This window comes from Akanthomyces muscarius, chromosome 2 (assembly GCF_028009165.1).
Source record: "Akanthomyces muscarius strain Ve6 chromosome 2, whole genome shotgun sequence".
Taxonomy (NCBI): Eukaryota; Fungi; Ascomycota; class Sordariomycetes; order Hypocreales; family Cordycipitaceae; genus Akanthomyces; species Akanthomyces muscarius.
Window position 1 is genome coordinate 3,905,664 of NC_079242.1, and position 12,850 is coordinate 3,918,513.

Consider the following 12,850-nt stretch of genomic DNA (forward strand, 5'->3'; position numbering starts at 1 on the left):
AGATCTGCCCCTCCTCATCCCATCCCCCCCAAGCCATCCCCCCTCCCCACCCGACGCCTCCCCGACGGCCGCGACAAAGCAGCTGTCTAGCGTGCTTCGACCGTTCGTACCTCTGCGTACTGGTACGTCCCTCTTTAGCCGCCAGCCCCTCCTCTCCAGACCACCAAGCTTGGGCCGATTTCGTGGCTTTGTATCTCGACGTCTTTGTCTTCTGCTCCTTGGACTATTTCTTTCCCCTTTTCTAATTCTTCTTCTTCTTCTACTTTACAACCTCATCTCCAGGAAAGAAGAAATCGTCCCAACATGGCCGCCCGCCCGCAGCTCTTCACCCGCAATCTCTCGGGCCTGTCCCAGAACCCAGAGACCAACTCGCCCGCCGAGCAGCGCGACGATGCCAAGCGCAACTTTCTCAAGACGATGCGGCCGCTCCCGACGCAGCACTACTGGAACGTCTATTTCGACCGGCATGTACCATCCCCTTGGCCTGTTTCTGGTATTTGCAAGACAAAGGCTAACAGTGCCCGCAGCCAATCCAAAGACCACAACCCGGCCGACGGCGAGTACAAGGTCCAGCTCGAGCAGCTCGGCTCCCAGATCGAGTCGGTCCAGGACTTTTGGCGCTACAACAACAACACCCCCGTCGAGCAGATCAAGATGCGCGAGTCGATATACCTCTTCAAGGCCGGCTTCCGCCCCGTCTGGGAGGACCGCCGCAACATCAACGGCGGCAGCTGGACGTTTCGCGTGCCCCGCGCCCAAGGGCCGGAGATATGGACCAAGGTGCAGCTGCTGGCCATTGGCGAACAGCTCGAGGCTGCGTTGGACGAGAGTGCGTTTGCCTTTCCAGCCTTCCCATCTACCGTCCCATCATTTACAAGAAATTTGACAACGTACGCTTGAACTGACAAGTACACACACAGATGACCAGCTCTGCGGCGTCGGCCTCTCGGTCCGCTTCAAGTTTCACCTCATCACCGTCTGGAACCGCGACGCCAGCAAGCAGAAATCCATCGACGCGCTGTTTGAGTGCATCCTCCGCGAGCTCCCCGCCGAGCTGCAGACGCGCTCCGAAAACTACTTTTACAAAAAGCACGCCGACCACGAGGGCTTCAAGGTGCCGCCGGAGCTGCAGGGCCTGGTGGACGCGCAGAAGCTCGGCTCGCCGGAGGACTCTCCCGTGACGGGAGACGCGCCAAAGGTGTCTATTCAGTCGCCGCAATGAAAACGAGCTGGAAAAGGCTTCCTTTGACGGCGTGATGCATGTGTATTTTGTTTTGGGCATAGTCTTGGGATCTTTTACAAGACGGGGATATACAAGGGATCAGCTCCCGCGGCGTTTTTTTTTTCTTGTTCTTGTTTTGTTTTCGCGTGGTCCACGGTAGAATTAGTCGAGTTTGGATTACAAGCATTAGCTGGTCTCTCAGAATGAAAAGCATGCAATGTCACGGCGCATATTGCAAGATTCATAATGTCACGGCGCCGACACTGGGAAACCTAGAACGCAGATGGAACATGTTGTCATGTATAGAGTCAGTCCCTTGTGAAAGAAGTAAAGGAAATAAAAAATCCGACCAAACGCCATGCTAGCCCCAGGCCACCCCGTATGCAGACCCCCCGAACGCCCAGAAAGCAATCTATACAGCAAACGTTCATCCCATGATCCTCCTGCCTCTTCTTTTGTCACCGCCACACGCCCGCCCTCCGCATCACCTCCTCAAACTCGTCCATGCGCACGCCCCGCGCCACGCCCGCCCCGCCGTTGGCCTCGAGGATCATGTCCTTGAGCAGCTCCTCGTCGACGTCCTCCTTGAGCACCGCCGCCACGCGCCGCAGGTGCGCCAGCGTGATCGCGCCCGCTCCTCCTTCCTGGTGGTTCGTGAACAGCGCAAACGCCTCGTCGACCTCGGCCTGGTGCGTCGCGCCCTGGTCCTGGCTGTGGAACTTGAGCGCGGCAATGGCGAAGAACGGTTCATAGGTCGCGTAGCCGTCGCCGTCGGGGTCGAGGATGGAGATGAACTCTCTGAGCTCGGCGGGGGAGGAGGGCGGTATTCCGAGAGCACTGTTTTTTTTTATTAGCACCGCAGAAGGTATCAGGCCGAGAGTGAGAGAGAGAGGGAGAGGGGACGCACATCAAGGCAGACTTGACATCGTCAATCGGCAGCACACCATTCTTTTCCCCGTCCATGGGCTCCGCAAAGAGGCTATAGGCTTCCTTGATTTCGTTTTCCTCCTGCGCGGACACGTTGTGCTCCTTGGCGAGCTTGGACTGCCGCGGTGCTTTCGGCGCACCGCCGACTGCGGCCGCGGGCTTGCGCTTCGGTGGCTGTGTCGAGCAAAACGGCATTAGCACATATCGAAAAGAAATGGGTAACGTTTCCGTGGAGAAGAGGGCATGCTACTTACCATGTGGGCGAATTGAAAAGTGGTTTGCAAAGTAGCTTCTTGCGCCAAGCGGCCCCCGTTGTGCTTCGCGATGGGGATGGACGGGGTCGCGAAGCTCGGTGATGCAATTCACATCACAGTCCCGGACAGTGCCGCCACACAGTGCCAAATGAGGATTAAAACGGTGCAGATTCACCTGAACCCACTCCAACAGCTCTAGCGTACAAAACTCTTTTCTTTTCTCTTGATTCCTCTTCCTCCCTCTACAGAGCAGAATGTTACATGCTTCCCTGCCTGTTTTGCAGAGAATAACTGCGGCGCAACTCTTTGACTCCGACGATCCCCGTTCATGTGTTGGATCGACGGCGAATACTACCACTACTCGCAAGTCTCCAATTGGATTTAACATGAACCCTGGTCGACACGGATTGCTTTCAGAGCGCTGAAACCGATGGGATATTATTCTCTCTCGCCACGTGAAATGCCGAATCGACTGTGAACCGGACGAAAACTTCGTTTATGAAATACTCGCTTCAAAATTTGCTAGAGCTTGCCGCCTCTTTCTTCACCAGGGCGAGCAAGTGTGGACAGTGAAGCAATAGCAAACACAAGTCAAGATTCGTTTTTCCTTCAAAAAACGCGTCTTGATTCCAGTGAGCGGCCTGCGGCTTGTGCTGGCTCGTCCAGCTCTGCCTGTCTGTTCTTGGAGACATTTCCTCGCCTCTCGTGACTTTTTTACAAATGTTCTTTGTTTGACAACCCGCGCCCGCTCCTATATCCATAACTTGTTCCATATTCATTTGCCTCCTATCCCCGGAATGAACCATAGATATTGCCTCGCCAGCATCCTCCACCTAGAAAAACAACATCATGAGCAAACAACTATATTACTTCTACATTTTGGGCTCGGGTGGCCTATGATGGCTCGAGTCAGCGCTGTCGTCTGGGTAGTGGTCAAGCAGCAGGGAGCCAGATTTACTTCTCACTTGAAGCTGTTCTTCATCTCGCGCAGCTGGGCCATGACCTCGACGGGCTCGGTTGCGCCAGTGGCCTTTTGCACGACAGGATCGTCGAGGCGCATAAAGACATTGTGTTTCTAGTCACGGTCAGCCCTTGCATTCCCGTATACGTTTGTGGGTGAGGTGAATGCGCGCACCTTTTCGTCGCCAATGGTAAATTTGCCCGTGGTGACCTTGTTGTTCTCGGCAAAGTCTTGCAGTGCCTTGACGGGCTCGCTCTGCAAAACAGAAATGGCAAACTGGACGTTGGCCTTGGTGTATTCGTGACCGGGCTGCATCCTTATTAGCTCAGCCTCTGTCAAGCCAGGTGGCAAGACTTACATAGACCACAGTGTCTTCCGGCAGGGCGGCCAGACGCTTGTTCAGTGCCTCGTGCATCTCGGCGGCATTGCCTTCAAAGAACCGGCCGCATCCTAAGCACCCAATTAGCCATGCGAACCTAGTTCCAAGAAAGAGAATCGGAGGTTCAAAAGAGGGCAATACTCACCACTGATGAAGAGCGTGTCGCCGGTAAAGACGGCCTTGCCCGTGCTGTCCTCCATGTAGTAGCAGATGCTGTCCTGGGTGTGGCAGGGCGTGTGGACAGCCTTGACGGAAATCTCGCCAATCTTGAAGACCTCCTCGTGCTTCGGGGTCTGGGTGACGCCTTCGCAGTCTTTGCCGCCGATGATGTTAAGTTTGGGGTTGCCGAGATCCTCGAGCTGCGGGTCGTGTGAGTACCGTCTTATCTCCATGGAACGCAGATGAGAGAGCTTACCAGCTTCTTGTTACCGCCCGCATGGTCCCAGTGGCTAGGCACTCCATTAGTTCTCCATTCCTGCGAATCGTGATTTTGAAAAGAGTGTCATACTGGTGAGTGTTGACGATGCTCGTTAGGTTAATCTTGCCAGCGGCCGTGGCATCCTTCAGAACCGGCGCGACCCTACAACATAGTCAGTCCCCGCTACGTTCGTCTTTATCCGGCAGTGCATACTCGGGGGGATTGGCCGGGTCAATGATGACGGCATCCTTGGATTTTTCGTCGACAACGAGGTAGGCATAGTTGTTGCTGGTGCCAACCCCTACAACGCGGGTTAGCATTGTTCATCCACCTCACAAGCCAACATCTTCCGGGCATCACCTCACCGTCCCCTTTTGTTCATATCAGCGCCTCCCGCCCCTGACGAAACTTACACATGGGAATCGATTGTATATGCATGGCGCGAGAGACAGCGAGCTATCAACACATTAGCACTTCTGGGGTACATGCACAGTGGGGATGGGTTGTGTGATGGGGGAAGAGAAGCTTACAGCTGCAGAGAGGTACCCGATATTCTGTCGTAAAAAGGGTCGTCGCGGGATAAGCCTGTTCATCAGTTCACACTGGCGCACGTAAGATGAAATGCTGCGTTTGTTTATTCGCGGCAACCTATCGACGGAGAGCTGTCAGACAACGGGTAGGCGGGGAGAGGTAAGCTAGGTGAAGCTCTGAGGTCATCCACAAATATGGCGTCGATTTGTAAGCATCGTTCTTGGGACGGACGACGGTTAGTACGATGCGAGAGCTACTTTACGATTTCGTCCTGGCAAAAATCATTGTCTTGTATTCATTTGTTATCATACTTTATTTTTCAGCGCTTCCGCGCAGCAGGATTTATGTGTTGTCGCATTTGGTGGTGAGATGGAGTGAGTGGTCTACGCCAGTATAGCTCGGAGATGGGGTATCTTGTAGAAAAGGAAAAAAACGCCCTACGTGCAATGCAGTACGTTATACGATGCCAATTGGCTTTGGCTTCCATTGTCCTTGGTATTTGGACCAGCCAATGTCGTCCTCGTCAGACTCTTCTGCCTCGACACCGTGTGCTTCGAGCACTGTCGGCTGCTCCCCTTGAACAAGAGCATCAGCTTCCATGACAGCTGGTGCTTGGAGTTTGACCTTTTCCAGGGCGATAAGCTCCTGCTTGAGCTTCATGCATTTTAGGAATACCTGGTTGCCAGGGAGCGTCGTCTGCAGATCCTTTATGGTAGCCATGAGCTCGTTCATCTCCCATTTACTGAGCTCGCGCGCAAGCATTGCCTGCCTACGCTGCTCGTCCTCCTCGCGCAGGTATCCAAGTACCGCCCCTTTACAAGGATCCTGCACCGGAGTTGCGCCGTCGCCGCCCTGATCGAGCTGCTTCCAGTAATAGTCCCAGATCCAGTCGAGGGCCCTGTGCGCAGCTGGGCGCAACTTGGCGAGAGAAGGCAGCTGCTCGTGGGTGGCCTGGTGGCGCAGCTCGACAAATGTGGCCGGCAGGCCAATCACCTTGGCGATGGAATACATGCTCTGCTTGCGGAGCTTGTCCTGGTGGCCATCTAGGAGGCCTGTAACAAATCTGTAGGGGAGAGGAACATGGCCCAGCAAGTTAGCATAATCTGGAAGCCTGTCGCATGTTTCGATCTCCACCCTGGTCTCTGTTTCGCCGTGCCCAATCTCGGTGCATTGTTGGGACGGTTTGGGGGCCATGGTCGTCTTCGTGCACGCCGGTCTTTGTGCTTCTGCGGCGCTGGGGTCGCAGATATGAAGTCGGGACTCCTTTTCAAATCCTCCATCTCTCTTCCCTTCCGCCCCAGGGTCTATCGGCATAGGCCATTCCGGTCTGGTTTGCCGAAATGAAATGTACCAGTGTTTTCGCACTCGGGGTCCGCCCGATGTAGGCAGGGCGCCGCTAGAAGCACAAGAATGGCGCAGTTTCGAAAAACGGGCAAGCTAGAGACAGGCGAGAAGGGCAAGGGGGAGAAGGAAAAATACTGGGAACAAAACTCACCGACTAAAGGCCGCCGAATAAGCAGCTCGGACCGCGTAGGTGGACGAGCCAGCGCTCTGGGTAGCGGCAATCTCATCGCTCAGGACGGCGGCGAAGAGCAGGGCGGTCGACTCCACCATGTGCGGGCAGCTGCCTCGCTGCACCCACATGGAGATGCGGGCGACGGCGAGGTGCTGACGGGCACGACGAGCATCACGGTCCGGTTCGTCGTGCTTGGGGAGGCGTCTGTCGGCGTAGAGCTGGTCGCGGACGAGGAGCAGCTCCTGACGATCGCGCCATGGAGTAAAGATGTACTGGACCATGAGAGTTTGCGTTTGTGTGTGTGTGCCGTATGTGTATGTGCATGTGTGTCTGTGGTGGTGCACATGCGCTGCTACGTCGCTATTGTTTGACTGCTGCTTCGCTTATTGCTCGTGGCGTTGGGGAAGCGAAGTGGATTCGTTGGCTGGGCGAGAAAATAAACGATGGTAATGCAGCCGGGGCCTGGTGGGTGGCTGCGGCGCGCTGGGGTTTGTGGTTGTATTTGTCTTTTATTAATGTGGTTAATGTGGTTGATGGAGGGGTGAAGAGAGACGAAGAAAAGTTTGCCAATACGGGCGGACGGATGGATGGTGAATGGATGGTGGATGGATGGTGGATGGTGAATGGATGGTGGATGGATGGTGGATGGATGGCTGGCTAGCGGTGGTGCTTGGTGGCTGAAGCATCCAGTGGCGCAGGTACTTGCTTGCTTGCCTGGGTAACTATTCTGAGCAGCGAGTGGTCAATGGTCATGCTCCCTCCATCCATGCCTGCAGCGACAGCGTGTGATTTCTGCCAGGATCTACTGATAATAAGTTACTTCCTACTCCGTACCTACTGGTTTCAAATCTCTACTACACATGATTTAGCGGCAGCTGCACGACTTTTAGCGTCTGCAATAGCCCAATACCGCCTGCCTACCGTGGTCACAGGCTCGGCGTTGTGCCACAGCGGCAGTCTGTAACTAACTCCAGTACTTATTAGAGAAGGTTGAACAATATCAAATGCTATTTACCCGAGCTTGTTTTTAGTACTGGTGGAGCGCCGCCGCCGCCGCCGTCGAGCTAACGGACGGTTTGCAGCTTGGCCTGCAACAAAAATCCTGCCGATTCATGCACGGTATTGGCGGTGTACCAGTACAAACATCAATCTACAGATGTCCCGCCTCTACTGGTACCTATCCAACCATCCTGCATCTGATACAGAGGTGCATTATCGGCATCACATATCGAACTAGGTTCCAAAGCCGCTTCTGCGTCATAGTCACATCCTGGAACTGCAACGCTGCACGTGCTGCTAACCCTTCCGGATATCTCTAAATTGGTCATTTGTCCGTCTACTTGCAGGCAAATGCAAAGTATCCTGGGACTACCAGTAGCTGCTCGGCAAACTTGATACTGCTCGGAACCACAAAAGGGCCTCTTCAAACTCTTTCTCTTTCAACCGACGGCCCATGATGAATTATCCTCGTTCTCCTACTCACTCTACATTGTCACTGCTTTTCTGATATATCCACTCCTCGTTCACGATTTTCAGGTGCGCTCGACAACGGAAAAAGAAAAGAGGCTTTTCATTAGCTTTCAAGGCACTTGCCGAAGGGAACAGCCACCGGCCGGGGCGAACCCCCCCCCCCCCCCCCCCCCCTCCTCCAACCCGCCCCGTCCTGGTCAAGCCAGTGTGGAAACGCTTCAATTCAAACTACGAGGCTCCAATTGAGCAACATGCAAATCAATCTAGTTTTCCTCTTGCCCCATCGTGCTGCCCCTCAGGTGAGGCGAACAGGCCATTCACGTACCCTACTCTCTGGGGGGGGTGCGTGAGCGTGAGCTTCCCAGCCCCAGTCCCCCAGTCCCAGTTGGAAAAGAAAACTTGCTCGTACGGCGTCGCTGGTTCTTTATGAAGACGATGACTTGTTGCAAAAAGGCTCGTGGACATCCAACATTGAATAGCGCGGGGTCTACTCGGGCGAATATGAGAAATCCCGCATCGCCCAACATGCAATGACGATGACTGTTATGCCTCGGTAGTAATAAAGGAGCGAGCAAGAGAGACAACGCCAACATATGCCTACGTCCACCCCTTTCCCTTGAGCCTACTGGGCATAACTGGTCTTCTCTGCTATGATTAGGGTACCCTCTTTTCACCCACTCTATCCGCTTGTTCCGACTCGATTCTAGAATGCCAAGGTTTTTTTTCTTTCTTTTTTTATTCCCCATCACTGTGGCAGGCTACGGAGTACTGAGCGAGAGAGAGAGAAATGCCAGCAATTAATTCCCTTTTGTTTTGTGATTATTGTGGTTGTCACCAAAGGCTTACTCGTGCAAGGGGGCGGGGGGAGACTCTTTACTTGCTACGGCAGGTCGACTACAAACCTTGCCTCCTCCTCCTCCACCTTCAAAAAGCCTCGTCATCGCAAAAGCGGTGCAGGGCTGGCTGGGCTAGCTGACTAGTAAGAAAAGCCCTTTTGCGCTGCTGTGATACCCAAAAACTCTGTGTCAGCCAGGCCTGTGGCGTCACTTCCTCACTGCGACGGGCAATGACCGAGGACGGCGGCAGGGCCTGTCCCATATCCCCCATTATGCCTCGACCAAGGGCTTGTTATAACCCCAAGACTTTTTGTCTCAAACGGCTTGAATCGTTGGCAATGAATCAGAACGGCGTATTCCGCTCACTACGCATACTGGGCAGTAGCCATGCCTAATAACTTGCTCCACGGTATTGTTCGCTTCTGCAGTCGCAAGTGACTTGCCTATTTGTCTCGAATACCACCACATACCCAGTATTACCAGTACGTGATCCGACAGCGGATCAAGCTACCAGCACGCAACGCAACGGAGAGGCGCTGGTGACTAAATTGACTAGGCACCCGGCATACTATTAATGGACCGTCCGTTTTGGCCCCCCTCAAACCTCCCCCCTCCCCATTGTCTTCGCCGCCACCAAAATCTACCAAAAAAAATTGCCTTTGCGGGGAGGGGGGCGTGCGCGTTCGCCGAGCGCCCATGTTTTCGGATGCTCTTTTTTTTGCAACATGGTGGAGTGCGAGGCGTGACGGTGGCCGGTGGATGGGCAATGCATGTCACTGCGCTGTGAAGGGGAACCTTTACCGCAGCAATCACAAGCTCACATGTAGTTACTCTCTGCAGGCGGTCCCCCCAAAAGTTGATTGCTTTGTGGCCCTGATTCGCTACCTTGAGCAGATCACCTCGAAAAGTGAAAGGAGGGCGGGATTAGCTACAGGATGACCCCGGTCACGAAAAACACTGAGCAACCTCTTTTGTGCAAAGAACCTGTTGCACAACTTCACCGCTCCAGTGGCGTAGGCAAGAGACGTTGGGGCTTGTACGCGAGCATTGTACGCATCGTGTGCTCTTTGAAGACCGCACCCAAGCAGACGTTATCAAAGTGTTCAGAGACCTCACTTTGAGTTTCTTCTCCGCGATGTCTTCTTTTGCTTTCCTCAAAACCCAATAAAAGAAGCCGTCTTTTGTTTTTCTTACGGGCAAAATCTCAAAGTGGTTCATTCTTGGTTTTCGCCAATACAAGTGGCAACGCAGAAAACCTGCAGCGGCGTTGTCCCCTACCCTCGAGGCAAACACAGATACAGGAGTTCCTACCCGAACCACCTCGCGTAGAAAAAAGCGCAGCGTAGTGTGTTCCCTTTTGTCGCAGGGCCTAGTTTGAGCACTCGAGGTTGTTGTTGTCGTCCCTCTTGTCTTGGCGCGTACACGGATTTCAAGTCTCATTCTTTGAATAATTTAATGAGTATAGGCTCTCTCCTTGCAATGAACGCGCTCCTGAGATTTGTCACCAACAGGAGAGAAAACCCATGCATTTCTCTGTGTGCCCTTTCCCCCCCTGCATTAATCAAAGAGGAGTATATCCCAGGCATAGTGCAAAGAAACACATCCTGCCAGTGACGAGGTGAAATCATACCCAGTAGCCGTCGTCGCTACTGGGCCCTGTTATTGGCAAAGCCCCCCCCCTTGCCCCCATGTTCCTGTCCAACCCCCCGGCTTCGCTCATGGCGTCGTCGGGCCTTGATCACAGAAAATCCGAAAATGGAAGAATATGGAAACAAGGAGTCAAAGTGATTGGTGTGATGCGCAACGGCAGACATTGTACAGAAGCTTTTCTCTTCCTTGTACTGACTGCGTCGTGCGACAGTTCTACTGAGTACAGAAGTGCAATGGGGGTGTGCGAGCCAAGGAGGGGGGGAGGGGTGACACCGCCGGCGCCATCCTCAACGCCAAATGTCTTGGATGCACGCCCTTCTTTCACACGCTCCCGCTGCTTTCTCGTCTCCCCTTCTCCGATGTACTGGCATGTACCAAGAAACTCTGTTTGAAGCACAACAACGGCGGGACTGTCCAATCATGCAACCTCGCCGGCGCTGCCCGGCCAAATTGGAGCCCTGGTCAAAGTCAATCGCTCATTGGGAAAGAAAAAAAAAACCGTGCACGCTTTCATACATTAGGCATGACTGGTAGTGGATGCAAACTCTGGCTATCCTGGCCAACTCTCAAGATTCTAGTCTTGTCAGATAGATTTTCTATATAATGAAGGGAAAAAAGCAAAATCCGTACAAAAAGACTTTGGGGTGCTGTGTTTCAGCTCCCAGTACATAAACTCCGTCGCAAATCCCGTGATGTGCTATGCAGTTGTCCCATATGCCTTGCTTCTATGCTGTGTTGTATGCCCATGATATTTTCCCAAAAACAACGCTTGGTATCCTAAAATTATTTGCCTGCCAAATTCCCCAAAAGTGGTATGCGCATAAATAAAAAAAACAGGTGAGAATATTAAGTTGAGTTGGCTTTAAGCAGTGCCCGCTGCTTCTTCTTCGCCTTCGGCGTCCTTCCCGTCGTCCGAGTCGTCGTCTTCATCTTCAGACTTGGGAGGCTCCCAAGTCTCCTCCAGCTTTAAGCCCTTGCCCACAGGCTCCGGGTGGCGAAACGTCGAGCCCAGCAGAGACGACACAGTTGACCGATAGTTGTTGAGCTGCGGGTCTTCCTGATGCTTGTCTGGGGTATCGTACAAGCCCATTCCAACCAAGATCTCGCCTTCCTCCTCCTCTGCAGGCTCTACCTGAGTGAAGGAACCTGCTCTCTCTTGCGTAGGCGCCTGCTGCTGTGGTGGTTGGAGGAACGTCTCTGGTGTAGGAGGCGAGGTCCTGTTGAAGCCGTGCATGATAAAGTTGTTCCACTCGGCGCTGTTGTTGCCTTGCATTTGGCCAGATTCCATGCCGGATGGAAACGAGTTGGGGAACATTTGTCCCTCCTCGGTCGGTGTGTAGAAAGCTTCAGGTTTCTGCGTCATCTCCCAGCCCTCGGCACCAAAGTACTGGTCGTTCTCCAGAGGCGGAAAGGCAGCCGGTAGTGGCGAAAAGGTTGAAGCGGGAGACGTGTTGGTGGAATACGACTCGACCATTGGAGAATATTGCGGACCAGCACCAAAGTACATGTCGTGGTAGTCGGTGTACATGTTAGGGGTAGAGAGAGGGTTGGTGCCGGGTGTATGTTGGAAGTTGGGTTGAGGAGCGAGGAGATGTGAAGACGGATGCCAGCTCAACGGTCGACCTTGGCTGGTCATGGCATCTTGTCTGGGTGGCCCCAGATTTTGAGCAGTGTTGAGATATTCCAGGATTTGCTGCTGACGGCGGGTGTTGGTTCCATCGTTCATCATGGTCCTCCTCCTGGCAGCCATGACGGATCTGGGGCTGTTGTTGGCGCTGGTAGGCTTCATAACTCGCATAGCTGTACCGGCTCGTTGTCCCATCGATCCTCGTGAAAGTCGGCGGCCAACTGCTTGGCCCATGTAAAAATCATCGTAGTACATTTGTTGCGGAAAGCCTACGCCATTTTGCGTGGGCATCCCATAAGCTGGTTGCTGCATCATCTTGCCGTCTCGCCGTTGCTTAGATGTGGTGGTGATGCGAGGTTGATGGTGGGGGTGTATTTAAATGGTTGCTCAAGGTTGGTGGTGGTGAGAGCTGTCCGCTGTACACGGGCAAAGCTCTTTGCTGATTGCAACTGTGTGCCTAATAAGTCGTCCCGTCGAATGAAGAAGCTTTCAGTCGATGTGAGAAATAAAAGAACCAAGGCCGAGGAGGAATGGATCCAACGTGGATTAAGTATGGTTGCAAGTTCATGGCAACGACAAGGAGCAAATAGGGCGAAATCGAAAGGGGCGTTTATTAGCTCCAAGGGGAGTGTCGTACGGGACCGCAGGGGCGGGAGTTGGGTCATGGTGTTCAAACAGGAAAGAGGTAGATCAAAGCCCGGCGGTAGGTTATAGAATAGGTAGGTTGAGCTAGTGCAACGCCAGATTCAATTTGAAGACATGGCAAAACGCACACCCCCCCATCAGGTCTTCTGGATCTTGGTGTGGGCCAGCCAGAAAGCAGCCCAAGTACCAGCCTTTCCAGCCACGAACAGGGGTCTGGCCGTTCTTTTCGCCTTTGTCGGGCTTGATGGCTTGACACCGCTGCAGCACACACACACACACGCACACACACCGCGTCGACCGTGCATCGCTAGTCGGCTTTCTGTGCCTGGAGCAAGCTCGGCGGTTGGTGAGCAGTGTGATGAATGCATGCAGGCATCAATCCTTGGAGTCGCCAAACGTGTGGGTGACTAGCCT

At 53.7% G+C, this 12,850-nt stretch overlaps 5 protein-coding genes across 5 annotated transcripts; 1 reads left to right on the forward strand and 4 right to left on the reverse strand.

Moving 5' to 3' along the window:
- Nucleotides 1–303: 303 nt before the first annotated feature.
- Nucleotides 304–1,222, forward strand: LMH87_004410 (uncharacterized protein; the record flags this gene model as incomplete). Its single annotated transcript, XM_056195622.1, has 3 exons — nucleotides 304–464; nucleotides 528–829; nucleotides 921–1,222. The coding sequence occupies 3 exons, from the start codon at nucleotides 304–306 to the stop codon at nucleotides 1,220–1,222; spliced, it is 765 nt and encodes a 254-aa protein (XP_056049232.1).
- A 458-nt stretch (nucleotides 1,223–1,680) lies between these two features.
- On the reverse strand, nucleotides 1,681–2,406 carry LMH87_004411 (uncharacterized protein; the record flags this gene model as incomplete). Its single annotated transcript, XM_056195623.1, has 3 exons — nucleotides 1,681–2,059; nucleotides 2,130–2,323; nucleotides 2,404–2,406. 3 exons carry the CDS (start codon nucleotides 2,404–2,406, stop codon nucleotides 1,681–1,683), a joined length of 576 nt encoding a protein of 191 aa, XP_056049233.1.
- Nucleotides 2,407–3,275: 869 nt separating this feature from the next.
- On the reverse strand, nucleotides 3,276–4,754 carry LMH87_004412 (uncharacterized protein; the record flags this gene model as incomplete). Its single annotated transcript, XM_056195624.1, has 10 exons — nucleotides 3,276–3,297; nucleotides 3,369–3,478; nucleotides 3,539–3,673; nucleotides 3,723–3,814; nucleotides 3,889–4,102; nucleotides 4,159–4,192; nucleotides 4,252–4,323; nucleotides 4,375–4,462; nucleotides 4,575–4,617; nucleotides 4,692–4,754. 10 exons carry the CDS (start codon nucleotides 4,752–4,754, stop codon nucleotides 3,276–3,278), a joined length of 873 nt encoding a protein of 290 aa, XP_056049234.1.
- Nucleotides 4,755–5,148: 394 nt separating this feature from the next.
- On the reverse strand, nucleotides 5,149–6,489 carry LMH87_004413 (uncharacterized protein; the record flags this gene model as incomplete). Its single annotated transcript, XM_056195625.1, has 2 exons — nucleotides 5,149–5,755; nucleotides 6,188–6,489. The coding sequence occupies 2 exons, from the start codon at nucleotides 6,487–6,489 to the stop codon at nucleotides 5,149–5,151; spliced, it is 909 nt and encodes a 302-aa protein (XP_056049235.1).
- A 4,537-nt stretch (nucleotides 6,490–11,026) lies between these two features.
- Nucleotides 11,027–12,046, reverse strand: LMH87_004414 (uncharacterized protein; the record flags this gene model as incomplete). The annotated part of the gene is made up of 1 exon (XM_056195626.1): nucleotides 11,027–12,046. One exon carries the CDS (start codon nucleotides 12,044–12,046, stop codon nucleotides 11,027–11,029), a length of 1,020 nt encoding a protein of 339 aa, XP_056049236.1.
- Nucleotides 12,047–12,850: the final 804 nt, after the last annotated feature.